A 23419-nucleotide genomic window follows, 5' to 3' on the forward strand; every position below is an offset into this window, starting at 1 on the left:
AAAAGTTCTGTTTTTCATTGCTTTGATTTCTGCCAGTCACGTTACTTACTCTGTTACCATCTGAAGTGTTGTTGTGTTATTATTGTTAGTGTTACTGCTGTTGCATGAGACCTTAGAAAGGATTTTTGGATGGCTCTGAAGCTGCCTTGCCGGTCCAGATTTTCAGATTGGTCTCCTGGGCCTGTTTCATGTTGATTCAGTTACTTGTCTCTTCATTGTCAGCTTGTATTGTAGGAGGATATTGCCTGTTTATACACTTAATTTGGCAAATTTGGACTCCCTTATTGTCCAATGATGTTAGCACCCCTGATCCAAGGGGTTGTCACACTCTAACTAATGCAGAGGTCGTTTCTCTTCCTTAAGGTTCATTTGGCAAGTTTACGTTTGCGCTCTCAACTTGAACTACATTCACATTGGATCTTTTTCTGTTTTATTTCTTTTACATACAGTTGCCAAGAGATTAACTAATATTAAAGCTCGTCTACTGTAATTCATCTGGAAACAAAAAGCTCTTTCTCTTTTTTTTTACTTGGAGCATCTGGGCACAATAAATGAATGTTTTTCATGATCAATCAATCTCTTTTTTTTGTGATCAACATTTTTTATTTTCAAAAACAGACAATACAGACAACGACAATAACAACAACAACGCGGCTCGTTAACAGTGAGGCCAGAGACAAAAAATAAGAAATAAAAGATTAAACAGGATAACAACTTGGACAACAACGTGGATATCAATGTGGATTCTTACAAATCAATAATCATGTCAGTAATCAGTAATAAGCTGTCTGGTGAAAAGAAGCGGCCTGCTCACTCCTCAGGTTAAGGAGGAGACCTGAGCTCAGTGCAGGGCCCTCCCGGGGTTGGTAGAGGATGGCAATGCCCAGGACTGTCACTTAGGTAGGAGCACGGGGTGGTAAAAATGGGAAAAAACCGGGATAAAAAGAAAAAAAAAAAAAGTAATCAGTAATAAGCAATAAGATAAAGGACATGTTCTCGAAGAAAAAAAAAACAGTAGTGGACTAGGGAAGAAAGAAAGTTAGATACCTAGACAAACTGTATCACATCTGACTAACGACTCCTGTTCATTCATACTGTCAAAGCTGGAACGGTTCAGGTTGTGTGCTATTGAACACAGGGAAGTGTAGGAGGAGAGAGAGAACTAATAATAAGAGGAAATCCCTTATGGTATCAGCTAAACCTGACCACGCCTCTACAGTAGCTGGCCTAGTCGTGCAGTAGTGCACTCAAGAGAGGCTATATTCTGATAGGATGCCATCCAGTAGTGAGTCAAAGAGATATTCGGATTATACCACAATGATCAATCAATCTCTTGAAGCCATGGGTTGAAACTTTTTTTTGCACTCTTTTTGCAGCGTTGTTGTATATGAATGTTGTCCCGGGTACATGAAACTGGAAGGCATGAGAGGATGCCCTGCTGGTAAGCCCCACTCTAGTCTAATAATATCATTCTCTGTGATACCATTCAACAGCCAATCCAGCATCCTGGCTCGTTGTTCCTAACTCTTCTGCTCCCCCGCAGTGGCTCCCATTGACCATGTGTATGGCACACTTGGGCTTGTCAAGGCAACAAGCACACAGCAATACTCTGACATGTCCAAGCTGAGAGAGGAAATCGAGGGAAGGGGCTCTTTCACTATGTTTGCACCGAGCAATGATGCCTGGGACCTGGTGGACCCTGTGAGTAAACTGGAGACTTCAATTCTTACAATATGTATCTCTTAAATACACATTTCATACTGAATTGCCTTCCTCCATCTAATAGGGGGTATGCATTGATGTCACTTGTCCACTGGACCAGCCCCCTTACTCTCACTGAGTGTCAAAAATGGCTGCAACTAGTGGAGAAGATGGGATAACAGCTGATTATCGGCTTAAATTAAAGGCAGTTGGTCTTGACAGTGACCCGTACAGTTACCAAGAACCAGTGGTCCATGGACATTAATATTTGGTACAGTTACCAAGAACCAGTGATCCATGGACATTAATATTTGGTACAGTTACCAAGAACCAGTGGTCCATGGACATTAATATTTGGCCACAAATCCAGTTTCCTGATATTTATATGTACTTAATTTCTACGCCGGAGAAATACATGAAGCAAAGCTTGAAGGCATACAAAAGTCTTGACGCTTGGTCCGACTTCAAGGCAGGATTTGTTGGCGAAATTAAAGTGATGAGGACACCGAACTTTATGATTTGACCGTTTAACGTTAGCTACCCAAAAATCCAACATTACCTGATACAAAATGGGAACCGCAAATCCACATTTCGGTGCCTGGAATCCAGTTGTTTCTGTGAATTGCAGCGATCCATTTGTCTCTCTTAAGCTTATTTTTCGGCAGTCTGTAAACGATAACTCCGATTTCTTGCTAAATCTATGAGTACAGTCGATGGCACAACAGCTCTTTCCCATTTTAGATGTTTTCCAGTTGCTCAAACTCAAAGTTTATGCTGCCACTCAGTCTTTCTGCCACTCAGTGGGCGTAACCCGCTGTGAAGTTGTATCTGTGACGTCATGCGCATTCCCTCTATACGGTGATCTCCGCAGAGTGTACGAGCCGCGCTGGTGAGCAACGTGAACATCGAGCTGTACAACGCTCTCCACTTCCACATGGTGAATCATCGTGTCTTGACCAAAGACATGAAGGACGGCAAGATGGTCACGTCTATGTACAGCGACCAGAAACTTTACTTCAACCACTACCCAAATGGGGTCAGTCTTTCCACCAGTGAGAAAACCACAGTTCTGCAGTTGTGTCTGACGCAGATGGCGTTGGCTTAACCAAATGTCTCCTCTCTGTGGAGGTTGTGACAGTGAACTGTGCCAGGATCATCCATGCCAACCAGGTGGCCACAAATGGTGTGGTGCATGTCATAGATCGCGTAATCAGCGCTGTTAGCAAAACCATCAAGGAGGTCCTGGATCTTGAGGATTCCCTCGTTACTTTCAGCGTATGTAAAGCATTTTTAACAACATGATGTTTAAAACAAAGGTACATCGCAGTATTACTACATGTTACATGATACAAGTATTTGCTTTGTTTCCCAGACTGCAGCAACAGCAGCAGGTTTAATGGACAAACTAGACCAACCCGGTCAATATACCTTGTTTGCTCCAACTGATGAAGCCTTTGACAAGTTGGGTCCAGGTTACTTTGAGCGCATCATGGATGACAAGAATGTTATCGCAGGTACATTAATGAGATGCACTTACCATTACTTGTTGGAATGTCATTCTTTTTATTAAGAAGATTTGTTCTAATACATCTTTGCCTGCTTCTCTGGATAGAATCGTATCACTTTTCTGTTTTGAAAACTTTTTGTTTAAATTTATCATCAATTCCGACTTCCAATAGAGAATTTTACTCACATTGGTTTGGGTTTAGGTCATAAGAATTTATCTCTGACCTGGAATCAGTCAGCCAGAGGACGGACAGATGTCCAGATGATTATCTCTTGTGTTGCATTTGTTTCAGCCAACCATTGGCCTTTGATGCTTCATATCACCCTTCTACTAACTACTTACATGGCTCATGTTATCTTATAGAAAAATCCTGTTAAAAACTTGGCCAGAAGCTAGCACGTGTCGAATAATCGTCACTGTGATTAAACGCATATATGGGTCATATCAGAGGCTCAGGTTGTAACAGGATCAGACTAATGGATAATCCACCAGGCTGCAGATCTCTCTCCACAGCTGGCCACATTACGTTAATGTTTCATAGCCGAAAGCTGAGGTCATCACCCAGAACCTTAAAGCAGTAAAATGTGTGCCATGTTAGTCTGAAAGTTTTTTACGAGATCATTCTACAGCTGATTACTTCTTTGCTGACTTCAAACATCATGCGAGGGAACAAAGGCAGGTGTGGGCATAAATTTACCCACTCTTCTTAGGAAACTGGTGAGATAGAAAACTCCTTATTTTAATTGAATTGATTAAAAACATTACAAATCCTTTAAATTGGTGCTGACAACAGATACACAACAGATGTGATACCACCACATGATTTGTACAAATATGTTATAGATGGGATGTACATCACACATGGCCGGGCGGCCAGGCTTCCTTTGTACGGACCAAGGCACCGTACTGTTAGCTTCAGACGCCCAATAGATGTACCAGCATCCTTGAGTGTGATATAACAAAAGAGCGCTGAAGGTTCACGACTGCTTCACAAACCGGAACCGGAAATGCGTTGCTACCAAGCAAACCAATCACAGCCCTCTCGGTCGGCGTTGGGTCAGCGTCGCCTCGACATGTAGTTACTGTACATTTTTTGGGAGGTGCACGTCAGGCTACGGCGTAGGCTACAGAGAGACTACTGCGTAGCTGCTTACCCTACGGCGTAGGTTTAATGCAGAACCATAATTCAGGCTTCAGTCTTATTCAGGGTCATGAAGGTCTGCTTCAATCAAAGTAGAGATGAGTGTCAAATAAAAATGAAACCACTGAAACTATCTTTGGACCACATTGGCATTGCCCAAACTAAAACAATGTCTAAACATGGCTTCCATCAGTTTCTCAAAATAAAGGAGCACATTATGCACGCTCATTGTTAAAACTCTTTGAATATAACCACATCCACAAACCACACGATTAAATCCAGGAACCATTTTTCAGCATATTTGCTGAGTCGTGACCATGAGCTCAGACAGACTCCTCTATGATTAGCTTACGTCCCGAGGATTTGAACTATTAAAACATAGTCTTAAAATCTGGAATTTGTTTTTAGTTTCAGGGTTGTGTTTGCAGTCCTTTTGCATTTGGTTTTGACTCTAAAGTGTACTCCCAATTTGAAATGTTCACAGAAGCTCAGTATAGTGGAGGAGTGGGAGTATCTGCTACTTCTGCATGTCTCAGAACTATCTCCAAGCAACTGAGGAATAAAGAATTACAAAATGTAGATATATAGATTTATACTATGGATATAGATATGTTATATGTAGGTATGTATATTGATATATTGAGTTGTATTATACGTACAGTATTTATATATCTATATCTCTATTAATATATATTGATTTATAGTTATATGTAGATATGTCGATATATAGATTTATAGTAATTTTTACGTATATAATTGGAGGTAAATATATGAACCAGTGTATATAGCATATCTACTCTTATATAGTAACTTATTATATTGTAGTATTAAAGTAATGATAATGTAATACTATGCATTATAATTACTTCTATTATTACATACATACATAGTAGCACAACTAAATGCTGGGCGTTTGTTTTGTTTTCTTTTGTTTGATTTGTTCTGTTTTTGACTATATTTATAAATACATATAATTGAGTATTATATCAGTGTATTGAACAGTTATTAAAGTAGGGGTGTTTGCTTATGTGTTTTATAAGTAAGCTTATTGAAACTCTTGTTATATGTAAGAATGTATGTAAGATTCAGGGGTAGGACTGGATAAGTGGATATTTCAATCCTGCTCTGTTTCAAACATGTTGGTGGATCCATGAGGTCTGCCCAAGTGCTATATATATACATATATATATATATATTTGTATTTTATTTTTTTATTTTTGTATTCTTTTTTTAACATGCATGTTCAAAATAAAATCTTCAAATAAAAAAAAAGTGTCCAATCTGATCAGAATATGTTTCTCTTTCCCTTCCTCTGTCTTTGTCACACTTTTACAGCTCTGGTGAACTACCACATCCTGAACAGTGTCCAGTGTGCAGAAGCGATCATGGCAGGAGCCGCGTATGAGACTGCAGAGGGCAGCACCGTAGAGATCGGCTGTGATGGCGACACCTTGACTGTCAATGGCATCAAGATGGTCCTAAAGAAGGACATCGTAACCTCCAATGGTGTCATCCACCTCATAGACCAGGTGCTCATCCCTGATTCAGGTAAAGCTAATTTATTTATTTATTTAAAATGTGTGTCTGGGCCATTTTTCTGTGCTAAACAGCGTGTCGTGTTTGCCTGATTCACATCAGCCCAGGAGGTGACAGAGCTGATTGGAAAATCCCAGAGCACCTTCGGTGACATGATGACTGAGATGGGCTTCGTTGCTGCCATGGGTCCAAAAGCAGAATACACACTTCTCGCTCCTCTCAACAGTGCCTTCACCAGTAAGTTAAAACACGTTCCAACGAGAGCAAATTACATTTCATTATCGTAGATCAGTATTTTTCCCTCTAATTTCACACTTTTAATTTTCACAAGTTCTTGCAGTAAACACAGGATCCGGGCCAGCATTTAACAGTACATATTTGTGTTTTCTCAGCTGAGGTGATGTCAATAGACGAGAGCCTGCTGAGACTCATTCTGGAGAACCACATCTTGAAGACAAAAGTTACACTGAGCGAGCTTTACAACGGACAGCTGCTGGAAACAGTCAGCGGCAAAATGCTCCGAGTCTTCGTTTACCGAACTGTGAGAGCCATATGTGTCTGTACTGTTGCATGAAAGAGTCAAACAGGCAGGAAAATATATAAATTAAAGCTGCAAGCAGCGATGCACGGGCCCTCTGCGTGTGCAATTTTCACCAATTAAGGTCAAGGACTCAAAACTAAGTCTGATGACACCACCCATGACTCTTTATGTCAAACCATTCAAAAGTTATGGCAGAAAATAGGAACTCTGAAATATCGACCAATCAGAAGAAGGCGCGGGGATAATTCATGCCAATGAAGGTCAAGGACTCAAAATCGAGTCCGAGGACACCACCCACGACTCTCTATGTCAAACCATTCAAAAGTTATGGCAGAAAATAGGGACTCAATCAGAGTCCAATCAGATGAAGGGGGGGGGCGCGCTTTTTGGTGTCTATCGTCGCCACGGTAACGCTTTTGACTGAGAAAATTAATGGGCATTGTCGCAGGATCTAGACGCACACTTTGATGTATAACACACCTGGGTGCACGTTACGGTTCGGGCGAAGAAACGGCCGAAAAAATTGCATAAATTGCGCCAATATTACACGATTAATTCAAAATGGCCGACTTCCTGTTTGGTTTCGGCCATGGCGCCAATAGACTTTTCTTTAAGTTGCAACATGATACAGGTGTGTACCGATTTCCGTGCATGTACGTCAAACCGTATTGTGGGGCTTGAGGCACAAAGTTTTCTAGGGGGCGCTGTTGAGCTATTAGGCCACGCCCATTAATGTAAACATTAAATATCACATTTTTCGCCAGGCCTGGCTTGGTGAAAAATTTGGTGACTTTTGGGGCACGTTTAGGGGGAAAAAAGGCCCTCATTTCATCGGAAGAAAAACAAGAAAAAAAAAATTCCTACAGATACAATAGGGCCTTCGCACTGTAGTGCTAGGGCCCTAACTAGAGGTAAAAGACAATGCAAGGACCATTTTCTTCAGTGGTGATCTGATATTAATTACCAGCCCCCTCGTGAAGATAAGATAAGATAAGATAAGATAAGATAAGATAAGATAAGATTGTCCTTTATTTCTCCCTCAAAGGGGAAATTCACTTTGTGCAGCAGTAGTACACTCAACACACACATGAAATATAAACAGTATATACATTGGAATGAAAAATAAAAAGTAGTGAGGTACGGGAAAGAAAGAAAAACAGTGCAAAAAAAGCAGTTAGGATGTGTATGAGGTAGACAGATATTGCACATGTTGTTATTGTCCATTACTACTGTGAGCAGCCTGGTTGTGGAGTCTGATGGCAGCGGGGAGGAAGGACCCAAGTTAACATTCTTTGATGCCCTTCAGCTGCAGACAAATGCATCCAATTAGTTTATTATAATCAACAGGGTTTCATTAATGCACATCAGCTTTTATCGTTCAGTGTGATTGTTTGTGATCCAAGTTGATGTGTGACAGCTCCCACATCGAATAAATGCTTTCCAGATTTGAAAAACAACTGTGAGACCTGTAACTGTCCTTTCTGAATGTTCCTCTTTTGACAGGCCGTGTGCATAGAAAACGCATGTATGGTACGGGGCAGCAAGGAAGGGAGCAACGGGGCCCTCCATCTTCTCTCAACTCTGATCAGAACAACTGATAAAAGCATCTACGAGATCCTGGTTGCTGATGGACGGTTCAAGTAAGAACTACATTCTTGTCTGTTACCTTTTTGCTGCTTTTACAAAAAAGGTTATTTAGATACGATATACTCGACCCTGACATGCTCTTGAAGGTGAAAAATGCACTTCTTTGGATTAAAAAGAAAAAAAAAAAGTTTTTCTAACATCTGACAACTTGCATGCAACTTTTTGTAACTCATAGTTTTTGCAGTAACATAATTATTTTGGTTCTGGTAGCTTCATCCAGCATGTTTTTTGTTGTACAAGTCGTACAGCACATGCCTTAATAGATTATAAAAGATAAAATTCATCCACCTTATCGTTTCCACAAATCCAAACTTTCAACCAGCAAGTTGTGCTTAAGGTCAGGTCTCATTGAACTTCTCTTGCTTGGCTTTTGTTTATAAATGCAGGATTTTCTTGACCCTGATGGAGGTAGCAGGTCTGCAGGATATGCTGATGCAGGAAGGTTCCTACACCATATTTGCTCCAACTGACGATGCCTTTGATGGCCTCAGTAAAGAGGACCTTGATTTGCTCAAGAGTGAGTCTTTGTCTTGATTTGACTTTCCCTCTTAGGGGGTTCCCGCAGCAGAGGCTTTTTTCTTTTACCGTTTCATCTCCACCTTCCTCTGTCGCAACGACTATCTACATATCCTCCTTTATTTAACCAGGTAAAGACTCATTGAGATTAAAATCTCTTTTTCAAGAGTGACCTGACCAAGATGGCAGTGGAAACAATGTTACAACAGCAAAAAAACAATACAAACAGCAGTTACACACTATAGTCAGGGACACAAATAACACAACATAAACTCAGGAACATGACAGGTCCGTATAATGTAAGACTTTTCAGTACTATTATATTAAATTTCCTTTAAAATGGAATGAAATTCCCCCAGAGTGATCAGTTCATGTAACCTCAGATCATTCTGAAGGTATGAAGGTATGAAGGACCAGGAGCAGCAGATCTGAAGGCTTTTTTCCCAAGTTCAGTGTTGGCTCGAGGAACCAACATGGAGGAAATCCTGTGAGCGTAGGTTGTAAGGATTAGCGTCTACACATGTATGAACATAGATAAGTAGGAACCAGCCCAAGAAGAGATTTATATATAAAAACTAACCATGGAGAAAGTCTGCAGGCAGATAAAGATGGACAATTTGCAGTTGCATACAAAGTGCAGTGGTGAACAAGATTACCACATCCTGTAATAAAACGTAAGGCACAATGATATACAGTGTCCAGCTTTTTCAAATAAGTGACAGGTGCGTTCATAAACAACAAGTCTCCATAATCCAGTAAAGGAACGAAAGGGGTTGATATCAAATATTTCCTAACTTGCAAGGAAAACAAGACTTGTTTCTAAAGAATAAACCCAATTTCATCTTAAATTTGTATACAAGTTTTTCTATATGTGGTTTAAGACAAGTTCTCATCAATGACAATTCTTTCACCATCAAGACATCTCCTCTTGCTCTTTCTCCTGCTTTTTCCATCAATGTATCCATCATCGCTCCTGTTTAGCTTTTCTCGGACATTCAACTCTGGTTGTTTTTCTAACGTGCTCTTTCTTTAGAAAATTATTCGGTAACACTTTACTTGAATGTGTTGTCATAAGACTGTCATGATGCTGTCATAATCATGACATAACATCTTTCATGACACATTATGAATGCTTATGACAGTCGTCAGTAAGTGTCATTAAGTGTCATTTGGTAAATGATGTCACTTTTAATCTAAAACAATGTCAACTTGGCATTAAAAGTGACATCATTTACCGAATGACACTTAATGACGACTGTCATAAGCATTCATAATGTGTCATGAAAGGTGTCATGTCATGATTATGACAGCATCATGACAGTCTTATGACAACACATTCAAGTAAAGTGTTACCAAATATTCTATTAAAAGGGAAGGATGCAGAGATGCTACCTCCAGTTCTTCTTCCTGTCTCTTTGTCAGTTCCACTGTCTACAAGCCAAATGGTTGGTCTCCCTCCTGTGTTATAGGCCTTTCCTCTAACTGCTCTGAGTAATCCACAAAAACTGTCCCACATCTGTTCCTGTCCAACTACCTTGTTCTCACGTGAAGTTACGTGCCATTTTGTTTAACGTACTGTGAATGCTTTCTAACTTCTGTTTTGTTTGTCAGGTGATGTTACTGCCTTGAGAACCATCCTCCTCTACCACTTCAGTAATGGCGTCTTCATCAACGGAGGATTAGAGGGAAGAGTTACTAATCTGGTCAAAACCGTGATGGGCTACAACTTGCAAGTTAAATCAGTACGAAATAATTGTTTTGTTTGTGTGTTAGTGCATGTTTTGAGTCATCATTTATAAATGGCCTACTGCATGGTCATTTATGATCTGCTATTGCACATCTATGAATGATAAAATCAATTGCTGCATTATTTGTTATTTCCATTGTGGAATTAGAATTAGGTTGTTTTTTTTTGTTTGTTTGTTTTTATTAATGAAGGAGACAATCAGACACCCTGTTCTCTCCACTATAATGTCCAGGAATCCCGTTAATCTTTTTTATTTATTTATTTATTATTGAGCATTAATAGCACAGCACATGGATACAGACACAAAAGGATTACAATGCTCATTTTTATATTTGAACACCCCTGCCCTCCCATCCCCTGAACAGGTTGGACACCTAACCAACAGAATTGTAAAATTGAATGAAAAAACAGATAAAACAACATAGACCAACAATGAATAGAGCAAGTTAACATGCACATATGCATATATACATACACATACATACAATGCTCAACACAAAAGGAAAATATGGCCTATCAACATTGAAGCTGTGCACTAAACAGGATTCACATGGATTTAATCACATCTCAAATATCAGTGTAAGTGGCTGCTATGCGGTATCTAAGTGGGCCCAATTCTAAGTTTACTGATATACAGTAACACCAAATCCCAGACAGAGAACAATGTGTCCCTGGACCCCCTGAGAGTATATTTTATCTTCTCCAACTGTATGAATTGCGTCAGATCACTAAACCATAAAGATACTTTGGATGGATTTTTTGACTTCCAATACAATAATATTCTTCTTCTTGCAAGCAGCGTCGTAAATGCAATAATATTCTTATAGCTTTTTTTTAATGTTGTATGTCTAATACCTGCAGTACTGAATATGGCCATAGCAGCATCGGGTTGAAGATCAATATTCAGTGTTTCTGACAATGTTTTTTCCTTTAATCTTTTTTTTTAAGATTTTGTGGCACTAGGGGCCTTTATTCAAAGTTGTACACAGAGAGAATGGGGACGACATGCAACATAGGGGCCAGGCCAGGACTCGAACCTGCAACCCCTGCAGGAGGACTGTCGCCTCAGTACATGGGCTGCTTGCTTTAGCCACTGTGCCACCCAGCGGCCCAGAATCTGTTTAATTTTGACAGAAAGGCATCGTACAGCAGGAACAGCTCCAAGATTATTATTCTCAAAAAAAAAGAGTTCAATAATAACTTATTTAATGTGAGCAGATCCATCAATTTGTGTAAAATCAAACTTTATAGCCACACACACGGAGCTTCTGGGACGCAGTCGCTTCCCACAGTCTCATTATCTACTTCAAAGGTGGAAAATCTACCGCAATCTCTGGAGAATTGCCAGATGTAATAAAACCAGGTTTCCTGGTACTTCTATCAACCCCACGCCCACTCCTGGCTTTTGCCCTCCACTCCTACCTCCCTCTCAGTATTCCTCCACCTGCTATTCGTCTCTGTCTTCTTTGCTCTTGCTCATATCTCGGTTCCCCCCTCCACCCTCTGCTATTGTATTATTAGGTTATCAGTCAAGGTCTCCTATCAGGCCTACAGGACTTCCTTGATGTACACAGGAAAGCTGGAACACGAGAGAGGGCCATTCAGTCCACGATGAGTCAAGAGGAAACAGCGATGGAAGTTATTGATGTGTCTTTTGTTAGGTTTTACGATAAACAGATTTGGGCTGGGGTCATTTTTGTATATTAGAGGGTAAAAGCAATAAGAGGAGAGGTCAAATACAGTATATCCTTTATTTACAGTGTATGTTCAGCTTGTCGTCTCCTTGGAGACAGATGGAAACCTGATACTCACAACTGAATGGCATTTGTAGGTTACATTTTTAAAACGGGAACACTTCCTGGTAAATTCTGCATTATTATAGTCAAACTAAATATATAATCATTCTGAGTTTGTGATTTCAGAAAAATATGTTGATGACCACCCATACAAACTAAAAAGAAATCAGCTAAATATATCAAATTATCAAAGGAGAGCAATGATTCTTGGATCTCAGACGAGTTTAAAGGAATATTTTTTATCCTGCAGGAAAAACTGAGCCAAGTTTGCGTGAAATTAATGAACAGCAGTGAAATCATGGATGCTCAGTGATAAGATCCAGATAAGATATAACATTATGTCTAGTTTATGGGACTTCACATGGCAGCTTATCAGTGATGCAGATGAGATGCTGTGCGATGTGAGGACACTAGTTGCAGAGGAAGGGAGTCTATTCATCTGTGAACAGTAATGAAATGGGTTCATCTATTTATTTTAGCCATCTTTTTTAAAATGTTGTTCAAGTATAAGGTGAAAAATGAACCAGGTGTGGGAGGCGATGTTCAGCTCCTCACTGGATTAACTAATGTGTGTAATTCATTGAGAACAGGCCTCTAAAAACGTGTTGAAAGGTTGGGCCTTCAACCCTCAGTGTCTGCATTGCTGGGGCAGAACCCGCTCTTACTTAAATATCCATGCTGATGCATCATGGAGATCTTTCTCACACATCACATCAGCACAAAACTGTCTAATGGCGCTTTTACACTAGTACCTACTCAGCCCGACTTGACTCGCCTCGGTTTTGCTTCTCCACCAGGGGTCTAACGTGCCGAATAGGTACTTTTTCTGTAACTACTCTGCAGAGGTTCTAAGCGGCTGAGTCTGTGACTTCATCACACTACAGGCCACCGATATGGAGCCAAATAAAGGCAAAAAGTTTTGCTAATTTGAAAATAAAATTTGAACCTGAAAATTCTTTTTTACAGTTTCAATTTTATTTTTTTCAGTATCAGATCTTTTTTTCATTTTCAAATCTTTTTATTTCAGTTTCAAATCTTTTTTTCAGTTTCAAATCTTTTTTTTTCAGTTTCACGTCTCTTTTTCAGTTTCAGGTTCAGACTTTTGGCCTCAACACTGTATATACACTATATTCACGTGATTGGCAGTGGAAAAAACTGATATTAGTGACACATTTCTGCTTTTTAAACAGAAATGTGTCACTAGTATCCGTTTTTTCCACTGCCAATCACGTGAATACGGTGTATATACAGTGTTGAATCATACTTCTACTGATAACTTCTGCAACCTACGATTCCTGAAGGCAACATGACTGAGGAACGTCCCCCGCCTTCTCTGTTCTGCTGTCACTCATGATGCCACGCCCCTCTCAGTTGATGCCACGCAGTGAAACTGAAAAAAAAGATGTGAAAATGAAAAAAAATACGTGAAACTGGAAAAAAAAAGATTTGAAACTGAAATAAAAAGATTTGAAACTGAAAAAAAGATCTGATACTGAAAAAAATAAAATTGAAACTGTAAAAAAGAATTTTCAGGTTCAAATTTTATTTTGAAATTAGCAAAACTTTTGGCCTTGATTTGGCTCCATACACCGATTGGTCGGGGGGTTGGAGTCAGACGTCTGAGTGATATCAGCGAAAGAGCGACTCTGACGGCAGCTTCTTGTTCATTTTATCCGACCAGCAACGGCAGCAAAAGTCTGTTTCATGATCCAACTCTGAGGTGCAGATGTTCATAAACCTGGTGCTGAGGAGAGAATTAAAAAGGGATCTAGACGGGCGATAAGGAACGACCAGATCTACCAGGAGCTCTGTCTCTTCATAGCTGCTCACGGCTCCAGCTGACTTTTCAGCAGCGCTGAGACAAACCAAATTTTTTTTTAAAGCGTCGCTGCTTGAAGCTTCTCTCCCTCATTTTTTAACTTGATATAGAACATAAGATATCTCTTTGTTGTTTTTCTTTCACATTTTAAGCATCTATTGTCTAAAACTTTACATCTTTCTACGCAAATCTTAGAACGTTCCTTTATCTAATGTTGAAAAATCCAGTTTGAATAAGAATGAAAAGTCTTCAATATCCATAGATAATGGTGGTTTAGGATTGTATTTCCAGGAAGTAGTTAGTATTTTTTTATTAAATCCATTGAAAAACTGATACAAGCATTTTGAGTTTGTTTGTTCATTGTTTTTGTTGTTTTTTTATCTGCAAGGAAAACAACTCCATTCTTGTCAACAATGTGGATGTGACAGAAAGTGACATGTTGGGAACTAATGGTGCGATCCACGTGGTGAAGAATATTCTGTATCCTGGAGGTGAGAGTTGCTCCTCCTTTCACACAGTCCCAGGATGCATGTGCTCATCGGAAAATGACGAGATTCATTTGACCTGCAGACCTTCCTGTGGGCCGCCAGGACCTTCTGGTCCTCCTGCAGAAGCTGATTAAGTACATCCAGATAAAGGTACCACATGAGAAAACGTGTCTGATTATGTGTCAATCAAAGCGGAATTTTCAATTGAGTCTATTTTTTGTTTTTATTCTATTATTTCATCCATTATGCTTTTTGTCTCATAGTTTGTTTCTGGATTTGCTTATGAGGAGATCCCACTCCACTTTTTCAGTAAGTTTGATTGTGTGATGGGACATGGGGGTCACTGCATTGTCAACAAGTCTGAAAAGATTTTGTTACTTTACAGAAAAGACCATTACGACCACTCGTTATGTCGAAGGTAAGACCTTTATATAAACAGCAAACTAAAAGATTAAAATCCGCCTTGATTACAGGGCGGATTTCTCAGCATGATGACTTTAAAACTGATTAATGTGTTTTTTAATCATTGCTTGCATTTAGTCCTCTTTTGGCTCCTGCTACTATTTTCTGAATATCTTTACTCACTGCTGCTCCATCGGGACCTCTCGTCATATCAAGTCAGCTGCTTTAAAAATGAGATAATTATGAGAATGTCAGAGACTGTAGAGAGCTGGTCTGTGTTGCTCATGACGCTAGGCTGTTCCAGTTCACGTCCACACAAATGGCAGCGTTCCTCAACGTATTAGGTTGCATGGGAGAAATAAAGCCTTCAAAGGTAATGCTTCTGGGATTTCGTTTGCTGGGTTGGGGAAATTGATGCCGTACATATTCAGGAATGAAACATTTAATTTCTCCTGTATTTTGTTTCAAAGCCGTTAACCTCCAGGAAAACTGTTTTTTATCAAATCAAATAACATGGAAGGAAAAGTCATTCTTGCTTAATGCATTTGTTGTTAGGGATTACAAGCTGGTTTCACTTTGATTTATGAATGCAGAAAACTGAATATGTATTATTTCTCAAGTTACTGTGATAGATGCAAGCTTCAGATTCACCGCACAATGTTTATCACTCACTGTATTTTTGCAAGTTGAGGCGCTAAAGTGGAAGTTCTGCAACAAAATAGCAAATTACTAAATTGTTTTTGAGATATGAGTAGGCTATGTCATTTCCTGGCCAGCAACACACTTCTATTCCTCTTGGGTACAAAAAAATGAACTGTTTCACCAGAGAGATTTGGTGCAAAGTTAACAGGCTAGATATCTATCAGCAAGACCAGCAGCTCATTTTTTTTCACACTGTAACAAACAAAATAGGGTGAAACTGAAGTACCTGTTATGATTATATTATTTATGAGTACTCATTATCTCTCTTTCTCTGTAGTCCCTGAGTCAAAGACAACTGTCATTAAATTTACTGAGGATCGGCCCACCTTCACCAACTTCACAGTCATAAAGACAGAATCAACAGTCAGGCAGGTGAACGTGGAGACTGAGCCTTCCATCACCACCGTGAGGAGAGTTATCCAGAAAGAGCCTTCCATCATAAAAGAAACCAGTGTGTTTGAAGGACAGCCTGGCTTTCAAAAAGTTACAAGAGTTATCGGTAAGGTGCAAACACTCTCAGACACTGGTTAAGTCCTTCACATTGTTGGTGTAAATGAGGAGTTAAAATGTGGTCTCAACTTACTGCAGGCACAGAGTTTGATGCAGAGGGAAGCAGGATTACAGGTGCGTTCATCTTTTTTTTTGTCTGCATATATGTTAATAGTTAAAGGAGCCGTCTGTAAGAAATGTCCAAAACTGGTACTGCAGTCACTTTCAAAATATTGTTGAGCGGCGTGTACCCTCCCCCTCCTCCCCCCGACCAGAGGTTGCCAGGTAGGCTGCAGAATGCAGCGGGAACGTAGGCTGCCATGGCTGCGATAATTAGAGCCGAGCTGGCAACCCGGATGCCGAAACAATACTGACTTGGTGATTGGGAGATAGGTGGAGGGTGGAGCTTCAGAAACAATACTGACTTGGTGATTGGGAGATAGGTGGAGGGTGGAGCTTCAGAAACAATACTGACTTGGTGATTGGGAGATAGGTGGAGGGTGGAGCTTCAGGCCAAAACAAAAAATGACAACATAAACATCAGTTGAGGGCTGCAACTCCTCTTTTTAAACTGGAATATCCTGGCTTGAGTGCTGTTGTCAGTGACATAAGTATTTGAAATGAACATGATTTTTAAATGTCTGTTGACATATCGGGGTCATTTTATGATTCGTTTTATTATTGCTCTTACATACAGCTCCTTTAATACCTTGTTTCCTATAGCATATATATCCATTTTAATATATAATCTAAACTATAATGCTTTTTTCTTTATAATTAATATAAACATCTGTGAGGGAGAGTTGGGGGGGAGGGGGCACGCCTTTGAAATCTGAAAGAGAGAAAACAAACAAAGAAACAGACATGAGAGCGGGCAGAGACACAAACAGCAACCATTCCAGGTCTCTGAAACTGAATCAGGGCTAGGCTACTGCGATTATCTGTCCCCCAAAACTGCGGAGTGAGTATGTAGATGAGTGAGCAGGTGTGTATGTCTGTGTAACTGTGTGTGTGCAAAGTGAAAACAAGGTTTTACCTGAACTGCAACTATAGTGGAGGAGGGAGGGCACAACCAATCCACCCGAGAGACCAGAAGCCGATGAGGAAGAAACCCAAACCCAGGACACCAGCAGCTCCATGGAGCACCAGAAAAGGGACAGGAGGAAACCCCACGCCAGCAAGCCCCGCCCCCTCCCAGCGGCGACAGAGGGAAGCCCCGGGCAGAGCCCCCATAACACGGGAGGAAGCAGCCAGGAAACCCATGGCAGTGGACCAGGACCCAGCCGAGCACCAGCCACCCGGCATGGGCCGAACATGCGACCAGGAGGTCCACACCCTCCAGGCCCACAACCCCCACCCGGCCCTGGTGCTCCAAATTTCAGATTTGGGGTGATGTAAAAATGGTGGAAGATGGAGAAAGAAGTCATAGCAATGGACTGAAGACATACTGACCAAGCCTGAACACAGAAGCACAGACAGCAGCTGGACTGTCTCAGCTTATATCTCCAAAGCTTGATTGGCTCTACCAGTGGTTGAGCAATAGATTGAACCCAGATGGTTTATGTCCCGCGCTGCTGCTGAAACCAGCTCAAAATAAGCAATGAAAAAAAAAAAACAAGCGCCTAACAGTGTGGTAACACTAAAGTGGTAACATTGCAGAGAATATGAAACTCCTTAACATTTTCTTTAGCAAACAGACATGCACAACAAATAAAAACTTTAAAGTTGTTAATGTTATTGAGGATAAAGAACATTATGTTTACTCAAGCAAGATGTGCTGAATTGTATTTAACTCTTGATACATATGAAAAAATATCAAAGTACATCCTGATACAAGAGAGTGATTTCTTTCTATTTTGAATCTCAAGAAAATGAATTTATTGCAATTTCTTCAGAAATCAGAATTTTAACATTTCAGTTTAATTCATTCCAATCCACTTCAGGTTGAGTGTGTCAACTAAAATTGAGAAATTAGTAAAACATCTAAGATAAATGTCGTTTTAAGATGTTTACCTGATTCTTTTCTGTCTTTAGCACGTTTTGCATGAGAGAGGACAGGCTGAAACGCTACTGCAGTTTCAGTTCTGCATTACTCAGCAGAGATTTAAGAGGCTTTGCACTGTTCTGGAAGTGAATGAAAACCCTTGCAGCTGTGTTTACATGAACTCCAAGAGTAGAAGACTCTTTAGGACTGTGCCGTGTACGATGGCAAAATTAGCCCAACCACAATTGAAAAAACACTGCGAGCTCATTCTGGTGTAAGACATTTGCACAGCTCATTAGTAACACCACATAGAAAGGAGGCTGATTTTTAGGGTCCAGCTTTTAGCTAGGGAAACATACCTACTTAAAAATACATCAAAGCCTTTCCACAAGATCTTCAGATGAGTGTGACGCACCATGATTTCGACATTCATCTCAGCAAGTTTACCATCTCGTTTCATTCCATTCAGCTTCTGATTTCTCTTGCAACAAAGCCTTTGTCGTATTTAATCCAAATATGGAGTGTAGATGTGTGCAGCATGCAAACAATGTGTACGTCTGCAGAGTCCAATTCAGACAATTGGGCCATTTGCAAACGCAGGACAGCTTTCAGCCATTCTGTCCTACAGATTAGTTTGTGAGCTACATTTCTGAGCTGAGCACCCCCTGCCTGCTTGCCTTCATTTTGCACCCTGCACATTTTGTGTGCAAGTCTGGGTATATGTGTCTGCTCATAAACACTGCACACTTGCGTCTGATTTTGTGTTGGTGGTGGTGGCGGAGGTCTGTCATCAGGTGCATGTACCCGCCAGTCTGGTCGATGTGAGTTGGTACAGTTGCTAAGTCGTTAAATGACTTTCAACACCCTTCTCCAGCAGATATTCCTCGCTGAACGAGCCTGAGATCATTATGGGTAGGGTGTCCTCACATGAGCAGAAAATAACAAGCTTCTTTCAAATGTTTGTTTGGTTAAACTTCAAAGTGGGAGATAGAATTATTTTAGCACATGACTTTGTATGTGTGGGAAACCTCGCTCTGCATTTCCAATCTGAGTGTTTTGTTAACAATCAAATTCAGGCCCAGATTTCACCAAGATAACCACCATCCACGGAGACCCAAGCCTGATCAAAGAGGAATCGGAGAGAATCACCTCGATAATTAAAGGTAAAAATGTGAAACTGCCGTTTTAGAGTACTGGTACTTGACTGACAGTGTTTTTTTTCTTTATTTCAGAGGGAGGTAGATTCGCTGCTGCAAAGAAGTCTCCAGGTAAGGGCGTGGTTAGTTTGATCATTATCAATGTTCATCAATACCAGTATTAAACTTAACTAAACAAAAAGTCTAACAATTTTCATTTTTATCCTCCTCCGAATTGAACTATTTTCCTTCGAGTTTACATGGAAATAATAATTCCAAATTGAGGTTTACATGGAAAACACGTTTGATCGGCTTTATCCAATTCCTCTTAAGGTCTGGGGGTTGGGAAGGTTCTGATTGGATAGGGGGGAGGACCGGAAGTTAAACTACCGGAAGAAAAACAAATTTAGCCATTTAGCCGCTACAATTTCGAAAAGTTCCCAATTTTGATGTTTCCTGTTTCCATCTGTTCTTTTAATGATTTCCAGGTCCTCCAAGCTATTTATTAAATAAATGGTCTCTCTCTTGACCAGCGTTTACTGCGTGCTGCATCTTGAAACTTTGTTTCGAAAACCAGCCCAGCGTGGAATATAAGCGTCATGGAGACAGACGGGCGAGGGAACGAGCAGCGCAGAAAGATCGGAATTAATTTAAAGCGGAATGAGTGTTTACATGATCGTGGAATTATTCTATTCGGATTTAAAATCGGAATAAACCAGCCACTTACTTCGGAATTAAGGCCACGTTTACACGTAGCCGGGTATTTACAAAAACGGATATTTTCCCCTCTACGTTTTCAAAAAAATCCTCGTTTACACGGACCCGCATGAAAACGCTGTTAACGTCATGCCAGCCAATCAGAATCCTGGAAAAACATCAACAAATGACACGTGTGTAACTTCCAGTTAAGGCTGATTTATGGTTCCGCGTTACACCAACGCAGAGCCTACGCCGTAAGGTACGCGGCAACGCGCACGTACGATGCGCGTCGCCACGTACCCTACGCCGTCGATTTAACGCGGAACCATAATTCAGGCTTCATGCTGCTGGCTGACGCGCTCACAGGCTTGAATGAGCAGGAGGCTGGACGGGGGGGAGGGGGGGTTACTTTTAAGTGTGACTTTAGAATATAAAACAGGTAAAATACAAGAAAATATTGACGGTGGCCAAACTAATTGTAAACACAGGTCGCACACATGACGCTGGTGAGTTTCTGGTGCATAATGTGACGTTCTGAAGCTTAAATCTCCGTTTTCCTCCGTTTTCCTCCGTTTAGACGCAAACGTGAAAACGGAGTTTTTGAAAATCTCCACTTTGGCCGGAGTTTTCTGAAATGATCGTTTTTGGGGGCTTTGAGCTGCGTTTACGTGTAAACGAACGGCCAAAACGCATGAAAACGCCTCCGTTTTTGCCCCGTGTAAACGGGGCCTAAGTTTAATTCAGAATGGCCATTTTCATTCAGAATTAGGTGTTTACATGGTAATTTTTACTCATTTTAAATCAGATTTAATTTTAATGCTGAATTAAAGAGGAATTAAACTTCCCATGTAAACGCACTCAATGTTCATCAATGCTAGTATTAAACTGAACTACACAAAAAGTCTTACAATTTTCATTTTTATCCTCCTCAAAACACATTGTCCTTGTCTTGCTTTCTCTCGTATTATCCCTGTTAACTCTACCTCATGTTTTTACAGCTGGAATAAGAAGAAGGACCAGGCTGGTGCGCCGTCATCACAAGCCAAGGGAGTGAAGCCAGAGTAGAGAAACAAGTCTGGGTTCACCGACGAGACACCACCACCACCACCACCACTACCACCACCACCACCATCATCATCACCACCACCAGCACTCATGGCTGAGTAATCGTGGATTTAAAGACTGTGGCCTGACAGAGTGGAGTCAAATCAGTCTTGTGATTTCTTTTTGTTTATTCCTCCTGAACCATAACGTGTGTGATAGGCATTCAACGGGATTAAAACACTCTCCATGTGAGTGCGTGAGGCAAATACGGCACTTTGCTGTGAGATAAATGAGGTTAAAAGGTGAAATATATTCTAGAGATTCTTTTTCTTCACAAGCTTGTTTTTTTTTTTTAAACATGTCCCTATTTTAAACATACAGTTTTGAATGACATTTCTATGCCTTTTATGGTGCTTACATTCTTCACAATGGATGGATTTAAATGAATACAACAGTGTTTTGATACCATTCTTCTGTACTGTACCTCTGTAAATTATTGCATGGTAATTAAAAGATACTTTGACTTTTATTTTCTTGCTTTCATTTGTGTGACTGCTTATAGAAAAAAATAGATACATTCAAATAAAACCTGTCAAACTGAAAGAAGGAAGCTGAGAAAGAAATGTCTATCTCAAATCTCAAGTGAACACGAGGAATGCATTGTGGGTGTTGAGCTCGTAGCTGAGCTGATGGCGTTTCATGAGGCATCGACAGGAAAATCAGTGAACCCTCTTAATAGATAACAGTCCAATAGTTTGATATCCAGGTGCAGATGTGCTTCTACACAGTAAAATATCCAATTAAGATGCACTGCAATTATTAAAAATTAAAATCAAAATAATCATTCAAAGATTAATATGATCTATGTCTGGGTAAAACATAGAACTTAAATTTGCAACAATCCTGGATCTCACATTCTCCATGACAAGCAAAAGTGGAAGCTCGTTAATCCTGCTCTTTGTTCTCCATTTGACCCTTGCTCTCCTTCCTTGACTGCTTCTCTTCAACCCGTTAACATTTGAAGTCTTTTTCTAGTAAAACTTGGAAAGCTCCAATCGAATGCTCCCTTACATAAACAACTTTCCCTCTGTCGTGGTTAATTATCACAACAAATGATTTTAATGATTTAATGGGAAAAAAAGAGAAAAAGCTCAGCAGAAAAACTACAATTGTTGCAAAGAAAGAGATAACGTGACCAGAGCAACTGGAGCGATGCCACCAGCTCCTGTCTTCAGCGCACAGATAAAATTTTGTTTATAATGTACCCAGTACTCGAGTTGTAAAAAAAAATCAGGGGGGATGGTGGATTTTATCATATTGGGACAGATAATTTGTGCTGATTACAAATAATATAATATATTACAAATAATAGCACTGACCAAAACACCTGCAGAAATACTGCAGGAATGACATAGCAGCAGTTAAATGCAGCCTTCTGTAAGCTTTAAATATCCACTGGGCTTACATCAAATACATCAAAACACAACAATAAAAAACACTTTTCTGAACTTATCAATATGACTCTGTCCTTCACAGGATAAGTAAAATGGATCACTGCAAAAACTCAAAATCTTAACAAGAATATTTGTCTTATTTGTAGTTAAAATGTCTCATTTTAGTAAAATAATCTCATTACACTTAAAACAAGACTCATCACTGGAAAAAACAACAATTTTTTCCTGTTTCAAGTAGATTTTCACTTAAAATAAGTAGAAAAATCTGCATGTGGAACAAGATTTTTTTGCTTGTAATGAGAAGATAAATCTTGTCCCATTGGCAGATTTTTCTACTTATTTCAAGTGAAAATGTACTTGAAACAGGTGAAAATTGTCAAATAAGTTATTTTTCTGGTGTTATTTTTCTGGAGATGACTCTAAATGTTGAAATAGCAGTAAAACCACATTCATTGATGAAATTAAATAAGGGATGGAAAGGGGGGATGATTTTGACCGTTTTTATTTCAGGGGGGATGCCATCCCCCCTCATCCCCCCTCAACTCGAGTACTGAATGTACCACAAATCCAAATGAAAGATAATTGCATCACTGCTACATGATGACTTATTTTTTCATCACACAACTACTCCTCATTATATTACTTACCCCTCCATACCACTACCCACTTAAATACTAAAAGTTAAAAGGCGCTTACATGAAGTACCTATGTAGTACTGCAAGGTCTTGATCGTCCTCTACTGTTACAATTATACTTGTAAGGAATATTCAATTAAAAGTAGCAAAGAACAGAAAAAATATATTATTAATGAAAAATGCAATGTAAAACAACATCCCAGTAGTCAGTTCATCGCATCATGTTTTTGACCAACACAACAAAAAAACAAGTGAAGGCTCTGCTGTATTTCATCCCCTGTCATCAATTTTACATCACATTTACACCATCAGGTTGAATTGGGCTTATTTCTCGTAAACCCAGAAATTATATTCAGCACTGATACTGAATATAATTTTCAAATGATGTTGAAAATAAGACATTTTTCTAGCAGAGTAGCTTCATGCAGTTCTTGA

General features: G+C 39.9%; 1 protein-coding gene across 1 annotated transcript in view; it reads left to right on the forward strand.

Annotated features, from left to right (window-relative positions):
* Positions 1-21424, forward strand: part of LOC133459437 (periostin-like) — a 28144-nt gene extending 6720 nt beyond the window's left edge. Inside the window, exons 3-22 of the mRNA XM_061739355.1 lie at positions 1377-1441; positions 1544-1701; positions 2573-2737; positions 2830-2976; positions 3074-3215; positions 5685-5897; positions 5988-6122; positions 6278-6426; positions 7930-8066; positions 8460-8590; positions 10201-10331; positions 14340-14442; positions 14522-14589; positions 14703-14748; positions 14825-14857; positions 15821-16042; positions 16132-16167; positions 19093-19179; positions 19249-19284; positions 20850-21424. Coding sequence (XP_061595339.1) covers positions 1377-1441; positions 1544-1701; positions 2573-2737; positions 2830-2976; positions 3074-3215; positions 5685-5897; positions 5988-6122; positions 6278-6426; positions 7930-8066; positions 8460-8590; positions 10201-10331; positions 14340-14442; positions 14522-14589; positions 14703-14748; positions 14825-14857; positions 15821-16042; positions 16132-16167; positions 19093-19179; positions 19249-19284; positions 20850-20905 — 2260 coding nt within the window. The 3' untranslated portion in view covers positions 20906-21424. The remainder of the gene's footprint in view (positions 1-1376; positions 1442-1543; positions 1702-2572; positions 2738-2829; positions 2977-3073; positions 3216-5684; positions 5898-5987; positions 6123-6277; positions 6427-7929; positions 8067-8459; positions 8591-10200; positions 10332-14339; positions 14443-14521; positions 14590-14702; positions 14749-14824; positions 14858-15820; positions 16043-16131; positions 16168-19092; positions 19180-19248; positions 19285-20849) is intronic.
* Positions 21425-23419: the final 1995 nt, after the last annotated feature.

This window comes from Cololabis saira, chromosome 14, assembly GCF_033807715.1.
Source record: "Cololabis saira isolate AMF1-May2022 chromosome 14, fColSai1.1, whole genome shotgun sequence".
NCBI classification, from domain to species: domain Eukaryota; kingdom Metazoa; phylum Chordata; class Actinopteri; order Beloniformes; family Belonidae; genus Cololabis; species Cololabis saira.